The following is a 14,941-nucleotide window of genomic DNA, read 5'->3' as shown; positions in this document are numbered from 1 at the left end:
CCAAAGAATGTGACAGAGCATACAAACACCAGCAGCTTATAGCTTACGCTATGTCACTAATGATAGGTAAGTGTTTATATAGTCTGTAGAAGGTTACAGATAAGATTGCAATATCTTTACCAGAAAACACATTTTCCTGAAAACATTATACATCTATACCAAGCCATTTAGTGAAAAACTTGGTAATTCACCATTATCAACTTACTTACCTGAAAGGTAAAAATTGTTTTGATCATCTTGTTAAATGAACCAACAAGAGCTCTGACAACCAGCCAAAAAATTACTCATCCTGCTATAATTACAATGAATTAAAAAATGAAAGGCTTCAATAGAGAAAATGTTTTCATATAATCACGGAGAATGCATAAATACTCAAGCAAGCTTTTTTACAGTATTTATCCAACCTTTCCTCACTCCTTATCCAGAAGTGACAGTGTTATTAAATTTAAGATAACCTTACATGGTATTTTACAAAGTGTTTTTTAATCAATAGGTTCTAACAAGACAAAGTACTATGTAGTATTACTGCTTTCTACTACCAGTACCAGCAGCGAGTACACAGGGCAGCTGAAACGGAGGTTCTGATACATACTTGCTGCTTATTAGGTTTAGATCTGTTCACGTATTAACCACTTCACTCCCTCATTTTCTACTTCCAATACTATCAAGAAGATTCCAAAAGGGATTCAAGCACTAGGTTATCTTTCAAAACCAGAAATTAGTTGACTCCATAAAGCTAAACCAGTTCAGAATAAAACTTCTTGTCAGAAAATAGCAAACTAAACAGAAACACACAAAAAAACCCCTACATCTGTAGGCCCTGACTTAGGATCCCTTATCTCTACCAGATCTCCCTTTAACCTGACAGCATCTGTATAGCTCCTTCAAAATAAAAAAATCTGTTGATTTATAAAAAGCTAGAGCTATTCAGCTCCTGGATTTACTTAATTTTTTCCATATTGTTCCTTTTCTACTGATGCAGATGATTTTTTTTTTATGAGGATATTCCAGAAGAGTATGGTAAAACAAAAATCTGATGGTATTTTCTGCATGCACTCAATTCTTTAAGGTTTACGGTGGAGCACAAATCTTCAACAACACCTTCTGATATCATCTTCTCATCTAAGCATCCAAAACAAAGCAGAGAAAACTTTTTTCACACTGCGTACTTTCTAGCCTCAGTCACAATTTAGGTGAGTGGGTACGACACACTGTTTTGTATAATTTCATGAGGCAGAGATAGAGAACATGAAAATTAGCTCTTCAATTTGAGGTTAATCATATCGTCGCAAAAACATGTGCAATTCAGCCACAATACAAATTGTATGTGGTAATACAAAGGGAAGGAGATGCACTTCACAGAAGTACCTTAAAAGGAAAAGCTGAACAAATACATCATCTGTAAGAGAAATATACTGATTAGCCTCATTCAGGAAGAGTTGGGAAAGACTGCACTTCTTGAATAAAAAGGCAATGACAATAAACACCGGCATTCAGTTCGGTTAGTACTGGTACTAGGCTGACTTGCTAAAAGACAGCTGAAGTACTGGGATGATTCCCCAGGGCCAAGCAGCTTTGTCAAAGGGGAACGGTACCATTCTGGATTCCCACCTGAAGCCAACAGACCCCAACTTGCCTTCTGCAGACTGATCATCTCCAAAACCGTATTTGTGGCATTTTCTCTCAGACAGGCTCACATCACTGACTTTGAGACTATCTCAGCACAGGATTTGAAGACAATGCAAGTGAACAACCTCCTCAAAGGCAACAAATATGTTCCATCAGAACAATGCTTGAAACTCAAATACCTACAGAATATTAACCCAACATAAAAATAATAAACACCAAAAATAAAATTCCCACAGCCAAGTATAAAGTTGAAAAGAACAACCAAAGCTACTTACACAGAATTCAGCGTAGGAGGAAAAAAAAAATCTAATACAGATAAAAAGTAGAGGTTTTCTTCCATCTTTGCTAAGTGCTTAACAGAAACAGCAGGACAACTATGGTCTTCACAGCCACAAAAAAGGCATACAGATGGCACAATGGTTGTCCAGCTTACATGTATGTCCAGAATTAAAGTTCTCCAGCTTTCAGTAGCTGCACAGCAGCATCCCAGGATGAACTAACAAATACTCAACCAAATAAAGGTAATGCAGTACCTCCCAAGTCACCACTTTTGAGGAGCCACTCACATCTTGAAAACATCAGAAGCTTAACTAAACATCTAATTCCTCAAAGACAGGTGATTAGAGGAGAATAAAGTGTTAAATCTTCTGGATGTTTGCACTATTTGACTATTATAAGGAAAAAAAGATGACAAATCATACTCCCACAATACTAGTTCTCTCTCGCCCCACAAGTTGGTGAAAATCCTTTTGGAGAAATACTACACTTCCTTTCAAAAGCCTACCACAAAGTCAGATAACAGACACCATTACTTATAAGCAAATACAATTTTCTTTAGATCTAGATTTATAATTTTGTTGTTTGAAAGCATTCTTATAAAGTTAAGCATGCTCAAATATAAGATACTACCTTCCAGATCCTACAAACTTCAAAATTCACTTGGTCTTCATTACTGGTGTATGTTTATTTTATATAGCTATACATAGTAGCTGCATGTAGCCACTTTTAAAGAAAACACATTCAGACAGTGACTCACCCATAAATTTATGTTGATTTGTTTTAATTTGGTTTTTTTGCTACATACAATAGCGAACAAAATATAAAACTGTCTATACCACCCTATTACTCCTTGCCCTTCTTTCTCCTTCCCTTTTTTTTTTTCCTGGATGAGGTGGGGAAAGCAAAAGCAAGAGGGAAGAAAACACAGCTATTACCTTCAGGCAAGGAATCAATAGCAGGTAAAGTTTAAAGACAGATTTATACTAACATATCTAACTCCCAAAAGATCAGTGCCTAAGATTTCACCTAATTCTTTTCATTGCATTAATGCAGTATTTAAGTCTTCAAAAACAGTCATTAGGCGTACCACCTGCAGTAATTCTTCCAGAAACACTACTCTCACAGATAGCAGTAAATGTGAATTTTAGTTTAAGAAAGAATATCTATCAGTTTTATTCCTGCTAAAACTGCTACTGTCATCGTATAGCCAAAATTGTATTACAGAACTAAGGAAATGTTGAGAAAAGGTGCAGTTTTACCCCACGCTAAACAATATTGAACTGCAGACACCCATCAAAAGATGGTCCTGCTCACGTTTCAGCTTCAGTCAGTCAGTTTCATACTCTCATTTGCTTCAAATACAGCAATACAGCATTCAGGCAACCTCACAGCAAGCAAGATCTACACACTAACAGAAAACCGATGCTCACCATCTTTAAAAAAAAAAAAAAAAAAAAACCAAACCCAACCACAGGTCAGTCCCAAACCTCAACACAATTCCCCACTCCTAAATGTAGTCTTCTGTTGGACCAGCAAGATCATCCTATTCGCCTCATGGTCACACAGTAAATAGGCTGAAAGCAGTGACAAACACACAACCAGGGAGCCAGGAAAAAAAAAAAAAAAAAAAAAAAAGAGAGAGAAAACCATACTGTGAAATTTCATCCCAGTGCACACACATATATGTTAATATTTTACATTCAACTGGAAATCTGCAAGTTAAACTGATTATCATTTTCCATGTAGAATTACACAGTATTTAGAAAAACAAATGTTTCCATTTCTGTATAAGTTAAAAGTACAAAACTACATTTATCGGTAAAATAAAGAAAGCAAGCTAATTAAGCCATATGAAGTGCCCATTTTCTGCAGTTGGAAAAAGTGGATTTCAGAAGTTTTTAAAATTTGAATTAAAACAGAGTGCTACAGTGAGACATATAAGACTGAAATGTCATCAGGTTAAAAGTCATTTGGCATTAGAAAAAAATACAAGTTTTTTAAATTACATGAAAAAATTGTTAAATTCAAATGTTTGTCAGAAAGAAATTAAATATTTGTGTAAATAAAGACAAAAGACCATCACATATTAAGCATACAATTTAGAGAGCATATTCTACTTTTAAAATGCGCTTCTCCCATAATTATTTATTTCCAGGATAAAATTCTAAAAATATTTTAAAACAGAAAATGAAAGGCTTTACTCAGTATGCAAAGTGGGAAAGTCTTTCCTCCAACAGTTCTCCTATCTTACCTGTATCTTCAATGAATTGCACACATTTTTCAACAAACAGAGGTATCGGTTTCTCAGGTGTAACCAGATCCTGTAGGGGCATCCCAAAGTAATTACTTTCCCAGTTTCTACGGATTGGAGGATTGAATGTCTTAGTTTTCTTTTTCGGCTACAACAAAACAGAGTTATTTAAGTAATATTTTAACTAATTCACATTGTAACCATTCAGTAAAAACAAAGAGATTATACAGCTATCAGACATTAAAAATTCCTCTAAGGCAGACTGAAAAAAAAAAATGTACTTTTAAAATAGCATACGTTAGAGACAAAGCACTCAAATAACTTCTAATAAATTTGGTCATTTTTGTATCACATTAGGAACTGGATCACCCAATGCATCAGTAATTGAAACACCGTAGGAATAAAAATAAACACACTACTTGTTGTTTAGAGTTCTATGACAAGTCTGCATACAAACTTTCAGCACCACTCACAGAAGAGTCTCTATGAATCCCACCAGCACCACACCTCCACAGAAATCTTTAGGACAGGACTGAGTGTCATATCAAAACAAAACAAAAAAGGGTTTTCTGTATGCATCTCATTAAAGACACTAAATAACCTTTATAGTGTAACTATGCTAGAATAGAAACATGATGATGCAGAGCATATAGTAATCAATCTTAGAGTTGCAGGCACTCCTATAAAGCATGATTGCTTTGTTACAGGCACAAGATCTTGAGCCAAAAGGAAGTCCGCACCCAATTGAATCTAGTAAGACAATGAGTTTCACGTGGAATTTTCTTGCTTGGAGAGGGGCTTTTATCAGTTCAACTGATAAACCACCCTTGAACAATTACAAGAACTGCAATATACTGCATTGGATACCATGTTTCATCTCTTGACTGTTAATGAAAATATTCAGAGATAGCCATATTCAATGGTCAATCAATTGGCTGTATATTGGCAACTGAATATGGAAACTGAATGAACATCACCATTAAAATCATAGAACCATTTAGGCTGGAACAGACCTTTAAGATCAAGTCCAACCATTAACCCAGGACTGCCAAGTCCACCACTAAACCGTGTCCCTGAGCACTGCAGCTACATGTTTTTTGAACACTTTGAACACGTGATTCCGCCACATCCCTGGGCGGCCTGTTCCAATGCCTGACCACCCTTTCAGCATTTTACCTACAGTTTATATACAGTAGAGAAGTTAGTTAAAAGAAGTTACATTTTCATATAAAAGCTCTTCAGTCAACATCCAATAGTATAAAAGAAAAACAAAAAGCACAACAACAGCCAAATTACAATTTAAGGTTTTGAGAATGTTAAAATGTATAATAAGACTACACCTCAATTAACTATTAAGACAAAATGTCTTGTTTCTGCATTTTACATCTAGAAGAGTCTTGAATTTCAATCACTTTGTGTAAAAAAAAAAAAGTTAACAGTTAACCACCATCAAATTTGCTCAATCACTGCTTACTGACTACCTCAAATTTCAATTCAGTAAGGTACATATTTCATTATTATCTTGCCCACTGAGAATTAATGAGCTGAAGTTGGAGGAAAAGTGGAAACTACAGCCTAAAGAACATTTCTCCAACCATCACCCTACAGCACCTGTGGAACTTCTCCAACATTTGATAAAGAAACAACTCTGTTAATCAAAGCCTTTCAATAATATAATTATTATTTCACACAGGTGAAACCTTTTATGTGGAATGTCTCTTTGTAAGACAATCAGCAGCAGAGTACCTGTGACCGGCCCCAGTAACAGAAGGGTAGCAAAAAAAAAATATTGCGTATCTTTCAAATTTGGGATTTCTAGAAAAGGTTTGGCACTTACAGCTTAGAAGGAAGGAATATTTACTAGAGCATTCTCCAAAACATTAGAAAGAAATTGTTTTCCAGCAATTCAATTCTCAAAGTTTTACGTTAACTGAAAATTTAAATTTAATGAAAATTTTACTTAAAAGTTTAGAAAAAAGCTTAGGATAAAACTTTAGGATAAACCTTCATGACTAAAGCAGACTATATCTGAAAGCATTCTTTTCAACTGTCAGCTCCTTGGGTCACTTTTATTCATCTTGACTAAGATATCTATGCTTCCACTAGTATATGCCTTCAGATTAGAAACAGCTTTTTCTTTTTCTTCTCTCCTACTCACTGCAACAGTCCCTGCTTTGATGTCCCAAGCACCCAACCTAGTTCATCAGCCATTTTCTCTTTAGTGGCAAAATTGTATTTATTTAGAGGCAACACCAGTTCAGATAAGCAGCAGCTGGAAGGGCCAAGCTGAAGCTAAAGAACCTGTAACACTCAGTGAAAACATCTTTGTCAAATGTTAAATGAAAATATCATTTTAGAGAGACATACATTAGAACAATGAAAAAGTGTTGTTTTTTTCCCCCAAGGTATTCAGTGCACATCCACACCATCTTAGAATAAATGGATCTACATTCAGACTGTGTATTTCAGACCCAGCAGATAATCAGAGACACACAGTCTATTTCTAAGACAAGATATTAGCATAAAATAATTAAATATAAACAGATTTTGTTGGTGTGATTGGAAAGCAATCCAGTTAATAGAATAATAAACTAGGATTTTACAGAATTTTTATGACAATTATGATACTAATGGATATTATTACTGCATAGAATACCTGGACATAGTATGAAATATCAAATATGTCTGCAAAGCCAGAATAAATAATGTTTTCTTCTAATAGTTGTCCTGTGTTTACAAGAATGGTTGTAAGGAACTGACATATCAAGTATGACATACACTCAAAAAAGCAGAAAGGTTTCTTAGATGAGTTGTCTGCTGAAACAGTTTACTCTCCAATTTGGAAAGCAAGAATTTGTCTACAGAATTTAAAAAATAATAAAGAATAAAAGGATAAAGCAAAAAAACCAGACCCTGAAGTCCTTTTCAAACTGATCCAAATGTAAGGCAGGAGAAGAGGTGATCATTGCAGGGCTACCCCACAAGCGTGAAATTATGATTTCACATTGCAAAGTTACAATGATAATTTTATCAGTTATTTCCCGTTACATATTTTGTCTCCCTCCCATCCAATATTTATTTAAATACCTTACTCATGATTTCCCTTTCTTTTGGGGCATGTGAGTAGGCAAACTCTCCAGTGACAGTGCAAATCAAATCTTCCTGCAAATAATCCTATCTACACAATCTTCACCAAAAAAAACCAACCAACCAAACACCAAAACATCTGCAAATTAACAACAAAACTTTAAGGTATTAAAAAAACACCATGTTATTTCCTGATTTGAGACTTCCACACTTTCCTTAGTTGTAGACTTCTCAGGTAAAAAACTTGTTCTGAAAGTAAAGCCATGTCACTGTGCAAAAAGCCTGATCTCTGTCAAAAGATCAGCTGACTTTAGGAAAAGATACAAGTCTTATTTCTAAGAAAAATAAGCTTAAGTGAAAGCTTTTTTTTCATCTGTGTTCCCCACCCTGAGAAAATAACAGCTTTTCTGATCCATCAGTCATAGCATTGAACTTTAAAATCTACTAGTCAACATAATGACCATCATATTTTTTTCTGGGTAAAATTAACTTTTAGAAGTTTTCTAATGAAACAATATCAAACAAAAATACTGTTAAACATTAAATTGTTCATTTAAACAACACCTGAAAAAAAGTGAATTATTTCTAAATTCCTAGATTTTGATGGAGAGATTATGAATTTGCCACCGGTATTTTCAGTTCAATAGTTCTGCCCAATAGACCCACTCCCCACAATACAGCAGTCCCCTAATACTGCATACAAAGAGCACTAACCTAGGCACAGTCCAAGACATTTTTGTATGCTTTTTATACATCATAATAAAAAAGGACTAATAGGCACCAAGTTATTGTTAGCTTATTCTAGAAAGGTTTTGTTAGCTTATCCTAGCAAAAAGCTCATTGTTTCATATACCACTGTTTCATGTTAGTAATTAAAATACAAGTCCAACACCATAAAGCTGAAATCCTTAGTTTTCATATAAATCTGTTGGTTTGGGGTTTTTTTAAATAATTGATTGCTGCACTAATGTTGAGCTTTCCAGCATGGGTTTCACTACTTGTGAAAGTACTTGTCTTGCCAAAGACAACTTCTCTTCATACCCTAACAGAGGTCAACGCCAAACCTCCAGCTGATCCTTACATATTTTGGCAGGAAAGCACTTTAACTCTGAGAATCGCAAACTTGTCTTGAGTCACTGATACCAAAGGCATTTACCTGAAATATTGATTTAATTACAGTAGTTTGATCACTGAAATACATGTTGCAAAAGATTACCTGAAGTCCTCTCAATAAAAGACAAGGTAAACAAGAAAACATGTATTCTAACACAGCACAGTATACAATTCTTGATTTCAAAACTAGAAATATTATTTTTAAAAAAGCATCAAACTGAAAATGTGGATTTGAGGCATACTCAAGATTAACCCTCTTGACTGTAGGTGCCAGGGAACTAGCTAGGCACCACTCATTGTCTGTGAGTCTTGAGAGTACAATGCACTTAAATACAACCTTTCAAAATTAACTTAGAAAACTGAAAAACTGCCTAAACCTAGCTATCAACCCCCTTTATTGATGGACTGCTTACTCTAGCAAGTCCTCTCTGCTCAAGATGGGCTCCCTTCTTTCCCCCCCCCCCCCCCCCACCTCCATCCCATCGGAACTACCACCATAATTTATCAAATGGGAAATTCAGCCACTTCTCTACCTCCCACACATTTCACTACTACTTTTAAAACAAAGAATATTTTCTGTCTGCTTCATTTGTAGTCAGCCCTAGGTCATAGAGGGCAAAGTCAATATTTTCAGGACTATTAAAATACTTCATAAAATGACACAGTATGAACAGCATTCATTTTATAGGCTCAATAAAGTATTTGTAATCTCTAATCCATGGCTAGCTCGTCAGAAACTATACAACATGAATAATGCAGAAGATAGTCCCCGACATGCTCTGTCTTTCTTCCCCTCCTGCCTTCTGCCATTTTTAGAGTTACAGCTTGTTATACTAAGTTTTAAACTATGGAGGCTCAAGAAGGCATATGGCTCCAAACATGCATTTTAAAAGTGTTAAATTTGAACAGATGAAACCTGAAAGTACAGATTTTGATATTTCCTATACTCCTCAGAAGAAAAAAAAAAAATAATCACTGCACATTCCAGTCTGAAGTAGACAGTACTTTGCTAAATCAACCACTGAACTGACACTAGAACAGCTGAATAAAAATCTAAGTTGATCTCCCATTTCTCACGTGTTTACCACAGTTTTATTAAAACTGAGATCAACACACACGGGCTATACAGCTCCTGACACTATTTCAGTAATAGCTGCAACACAAAATTTCATATAGTTTTGAAATTATAATGAGAGGAAACAAGTTTCAGCATAGAAAAATAGATGTCAAACCTGTACTACAACTATGGTGTTCTAAAACAAGTCAGTGTAAGACATGTGAAAAAATCCTTCTAGGTGCTAGTGGATTTTTCTTGCTAAAATACTGAGACAAGTTTTCAGGTTAATGTAAATTAAAAGGCATCTTACAATCATCTTGGTATAAAGGAAAATAGAAAGAATGTAATTCACAATCTTCTTTGGAAACAACAAATGTTTGCAAACAAGATTACAAGGCTTAATGTTTTAAAATACCGTTTTTCAGATTTAATTGAACACCAAAGGTGGAAACTCCAGTCACAACAACAACAACAAAAAAAAGTAACAACAAAAAAAAGTGATCAGACTTTGAATAATAAAATTATTGACTATTGGTCAACAAACAAAAATAGTGAAACTTTTTCAGATTTAATAACTTTTAACAATGGCATTATCACTGGTCAGTTAATTTACTATATTGTTTACAAGATCTCTGTAGTTACTACTTGTTTCAAAAGTACTCCAAATAATTTCTTCCACACAAATAAATGAAAGATACTCATACTAATCTTATTCATCCTTTTACAAAATGTTTTCCATAACAAGGCAAGAAGCCTGCAGAATTTATTTCAAGATGAGGCTCTGCCTTTCTCTTTGCAGAAATATATTCAGGATATTTGCATTTCTTTATATGCTGGGGAAGATAAAAACTAAATGAACTATATTTTATAAGAGGGGGAAAAAACACAGCGTAGATACTCAACATATCTCAAAGTGTTCACAAAGATAACAGCTCTAAATTAAATGGGTAATTTTTTAATACTCATCAATTCCATAGTAAAGATTAATAAGGTTATTATTTGTATCTGCATGGAATAGCTACAAGTTCCTGGATCAGGCAGGCTTCCTGCTATACAGGGAATTACTAAGACAAGGGTCAAAAATAACTTGCAATTATTATATATACAACAAAAGTAATAATAATAGAAGATCAATAATAATGGATAAATAATTTTAAAATATTTCCATGAAGCTTGTTTACACGACTAAAACATGGTGAGAACAACGAAAAGCCAAGGAGCACTGTGGTTTGTGCCTTGTATCAAGGCATAAACTGCATGACCGTTGCAGCTTTATGGTTAATGCACACACATGAAGAGGATCCTCCTGTCTGAGGTGTAAGAAGACTTCCTCCAGCAGGATCCTTATCCTCTAGGAATGTTCACTGCCCTTTCATGTCCTGAAATTTTCTGCATTTTCTCTGATGTTCCATATCTCCAAACTCATCGAGTTAACTAAATCAAAAACTAAGGCTGCTGCTTTTAAAGAGTCTGGTGGGTATCAACACACAATAATGTCCTGTATTAGACCTTAATATTACAGCAATAAAGATTCTAATTGAGATAAGCATCTACCTGTAGTTGTGTAGCTCCCACCTGCAATTTTTGAAAAAAAGACATGGAGATGAATGAGCACACAGTTCAGCTGGAGAGGTCTAACTTTGTAAAGCAGAAACAACAGGGGTAAAGTTGCATGTGAACATAGTACTCTGTGCTTAGTTCTTCCAAGTTTGCACAACGGTAAGGAAACAATCAAACATAGAAAGCGTGTTGATACAGGGGAGACTTCACTCTGGAAAACATATTTAATCTGAGAGATACTTCGCATAGTAACAGCGGAAAGGACTGGACTAGGCGCTTTTTCATAAGAGAAACTTCTACAGAAAAAGTTCCGGGGGGGGGGGGGGAGAGCACATCATATCTTAACAAATATTGGCACACAACATGCACAGTGTGCACAAACAACTCCACATAACTTGGTTAAAACGTCCTATGACTGAGGGCAGTCTGCTTTCTTTTCTCTCCTTCTCTCCAGTTTTCTTCATCTACTTCCCTACCAGAAAAAGTTTAACAATCCACTTGTTAACAGCACATGCAAGGCCATACAATAAATATTTCAGAACATTTAGAAACACGGTAATAACATGAAATAGGATACAGGTGGACACATCACAAGTTAGACTATGTTAGACAGATTCAACCTTCTTTGTTGGAAACATGTTCTTTTCTAGAGGCAAAGAAACTACAACAATCAGTTGGGTTTACCAATCTAGCCTTTAGGAAGGCATTTAATGGTGGCATATAGGAAACTACCACAACAGCTGGAGTAACAGAAACAAGATGATATTCAACAACAAAAAGGACAAAGTCATAGGCTAAGGGAAAAATCATGTACTGGAATGTCATATAGCACATACTATAATGTACATGTACTATAAACCACCTGTACTAGATGGCAGGAAGTCATTAGCTGCAAATTATCAAGGACAAGAATAGGCCAGTGGTTACTAAGTGACAATAACTGCAGCTACGAAAAAGTTTGGTGCGATCACACAGTTGTGTCAGTAATTTCTAGTACAGATCAATAAACATTAAGATTTTGTAATGCACTGCTATGACATTCTTTGCAATATTCTACACAGGTTCATCCATGTTCATTCAAAAACATAAGTTCAGAGGGAATTACAAAACCATTTTTAATCTTCTAAAACTTGGGTCAAGTAGCAGTCATATTCTCATTACCTCTTTGGAGGTCAGAGACATAACAACAGAAGAAAACATTTCAGGAGAAAGGTTACCACAAGGAAAGGTGAAAACTGGAAGCTGCTAGAAGATTCCTCACCAATACGGAGGAAACTGAAGTTCTGGATGAGTTTTACAGAACAGTGAGAACGAGGAATAGAAGTTTTCATAGGAATTATTTCTGTGATAACTGAAAACAGAGCACAAGGATGGTTTTTCCAGTTCTCACTACGAGTATACAGAAACAAGATCTGAGGAAACAAACATGGTGTTACGGACAACAACAGCGGGCAAATAATTCAGACCAAAGCACATTTACTGAACTGATCTCAGTTTTAGATTGTTTAATTTCCTCTGGTAGTAAGCAATGTTAAAGGCCCTTGCAAGTAACATTACCTGCTCACCACAGATTTGTCATGGCTATACTATCCACAGTAAAACATCTGAATTTATGCTTCTGAATAGCAACAAGTAGCACAATTCTGACTATTCACTTCTGCTTTTAATAACATGTATCACAACAGATTTTTTAGAAGTTTGGTACATGTGTTAGCAGATCAGTCAAACTATGGCTGCTAATTTCAAGGCTGTAAAAAGGAACTCTTATTTTTCCTATTCTGTAGTTCACCAAAACTCCATTCCTCCTTCCTACCCACCCAGCTCTTGCATTCTTCCCTTCAATTTCTACCTGAATCCTATGACTGTATCTGTCCTAGTGCCCATACCTTTATATGATTTCATCTAGTAAGTTGGGAGACTGGAACCTGGAAGCATCAGGACAGAATAAGCATCCTTCAGCAAGGTCATGTCTCTTTCTCGAAACACATTATCTTTAAACGTTTTCTTATTCTGGCCCTGACTTTAAAACATTTTCCAGAACCTCCAAGACGAAAGTAAATAGCACTTTAAGAAACTTTCATTGTGTGTAACTTTAAAAGTAATTTGGGGGGGGGGGGGGGGGGGGGGGAGAAAGCCAAACCCAAATAATCCAAAACAAACCAATGCCCCCCAACGTGATTTTTTAAAAAAATTCTAAATGTAAAAATTTGCATAGGCAAATTATGTCTTCAAATGAAATTTGCTTTGTGTAACTGAAAAAACGTGCAAAGCCCATAAATGACTGCATAGGAGCTTTCTGCAATACTGTACAAGAAACTCACCCAGCACATGGGATCTCAAAACCCTCAAATCAACAAAGAGGAAAGGAGTATCAAGAATGTTACATATCCTATTCGGGCTTTAAAAAGCAACAGCATACTACGAAGCTGATTTAAAAAAAAAAATCATTAAAAAACAAATCAAGTCATAATCTTTGACAGAGATAGTGAGGACCTCTGACTTCAAAAGTTGAGTTTTTCCAAACAAATTCGTTTTGTTTGTAAGATTTCTATATTTCAGAATCACTGTAATTATACCAAGAGTAGCTACATGTGCATCTGATGTTCCCTTTACATACAACTGAACAATTTAGAAAAAGTATCAGTAAGAGCTTTAAGAAATATTCAGAAAGGACTACAAATGTTTTACTTATCTCTTTCACATCCAGGGGGTCAAATTTCTCAAAAAAACCAGCAAGTAATCTGTAAACAGTGGGGCACTAACATCCCTCACATAGACTAAAAAACACTGAACAAGGAAAATACAATATGACTAAGTTTTGAGGTTTTGCAATTAAAGACTGCTAGCTGCTCATCTAGAAGAACACAGGAAAACACAGTGAATAAGTTCCAAAACTAGTAAAACTGCATCTCTCTTGGAAAAGAAAAAAATAATCAACAGTTAAACACCAAAAGGAGTATATTACGGACTAGAATGACTCATCACAAAACTGGAACTACGCTCACTTCAACATAACGAAATTCAACACATATAGAAGTCACTACTTATCAAACATTAAGTACTCATATTTTGAATGCTTGCAAACATTTTAGCTATCAAGTTAAATTTGCTTTCTCCATCATCACTTTACTATTAAAAGTTTTCTCTGACTAATTTCAAAGTATCAGCCCTGGACCACAACTTGCAAGTAAAGAACAGTATAAAAAACCAACACAACACCACCAAGAGGTATGTTAAAGAAAATTTGAAACAGCTTTTTGTACTCTTCAAGAGTCTTAACCACTATAAAAATTCAAATAGCCTGAAACTTCCAAGTCAGGCTGCCTCTCAACAGGCCAAAGCCAAAAGTGGAGGCTTTGGATATCAGGGGGTTTCCTGACACAATGCCAGGAATAAAAGACTCCACTATACCAAGTCTACACAGTTTAAGTGTAAATATCCAACTCGGAGGAGCTTTCTGTCAACTTAACACAGCTGAAACAGTAGGATTATGAATACTACATTTCAATTTCTATGTGGCAAGATTATTTCAATCAAAAGCATATAAATTACTGTTTTAAAAAACATTTAACTTTCCCAAAAAGAATAACTTCAAAGTATTTTTAACCATATGATTATATACCCACAAGACATCATTATCTATGCTTATGAGTAAGCCTTAAGAAAATTTAGTGCCCTTGAAATCAGCCATGTGTAATTCAAATCACAGCTGCATACTAGGAAATGCAATTCAGAATTTAATCCATTACTAAAATTTAACTATGCTCTACTTGAACAAAACTTATTTCTAAATGCTACTCAAGTACCGTCAGACTTAAGCTAAAAGGGACATTTTTAAAATGCTATGAAAGATCATATTAAAAAGGTTGACTTATTTTGAGACAAGAAAGAAAATATCTACCTAACCAGGAATGCTTCTGATTTAATATTAAACAAAACCTATACGCAAGACAATGATTATAGTT

At 35.1% G+C, this 14,941-nt stretch overlaps 1 protein-coding gene across 3 annotated transcripts in view; it reads right to left on the bottom strand.

Moving 5' to 3' along the window:
• Window positions 1-14,941, bottom strand: part of ARHGAP5 (Rho GTPase activating protein 5) — a 54,697-nt gene that overhangs the window by 22,108 nt on the left and 17,648 nt on the right. The window contains exons 4-5 of one of the 3 annotated variants that reach the window (XM_037393428.1): window positions 4,160-4,307; window positions 3,396-3,482 (exon numbers count right to left, since the gene is read on the bottom strand). The exons of 1 other annotated variant lie outside the window; for it this stretch is intronic. In XM_037393428.1, coding sequence (XP_037249325.1) covers window positions 3,397-3,482; window positions 4,160-4,307 — 234 coding nt within the window. In that variant the 3' untranslated portion in view covers window position 3,396. The remainder of the gene's footprint in view (window positions 1-3,395; window positions 3,483-4,159; window positions 4,308-14,941) is intronic. One more of the 3 variants, XM_037393427.1, reaches the window with a different exon arrangement.

The sequence above is a fragment of the Falco rusticolus genome, chromosome 7, assembly GCF_015220075.1.
Source record: "Falco rusticolus isolate bFalRus1 chromosome 7, bFalRus1.pri, whole genome shotgun sequence".
In the NCBI taxonomy this organism is placed as follows: Eukaryota; Metazoa; Chordata; class Aves; order Falconiformes; family Falconidae; genus Falco; species Falco rusticolus.
This window is presented reverse-complemented; position numbering and strand designations above follow the sequence as displayed.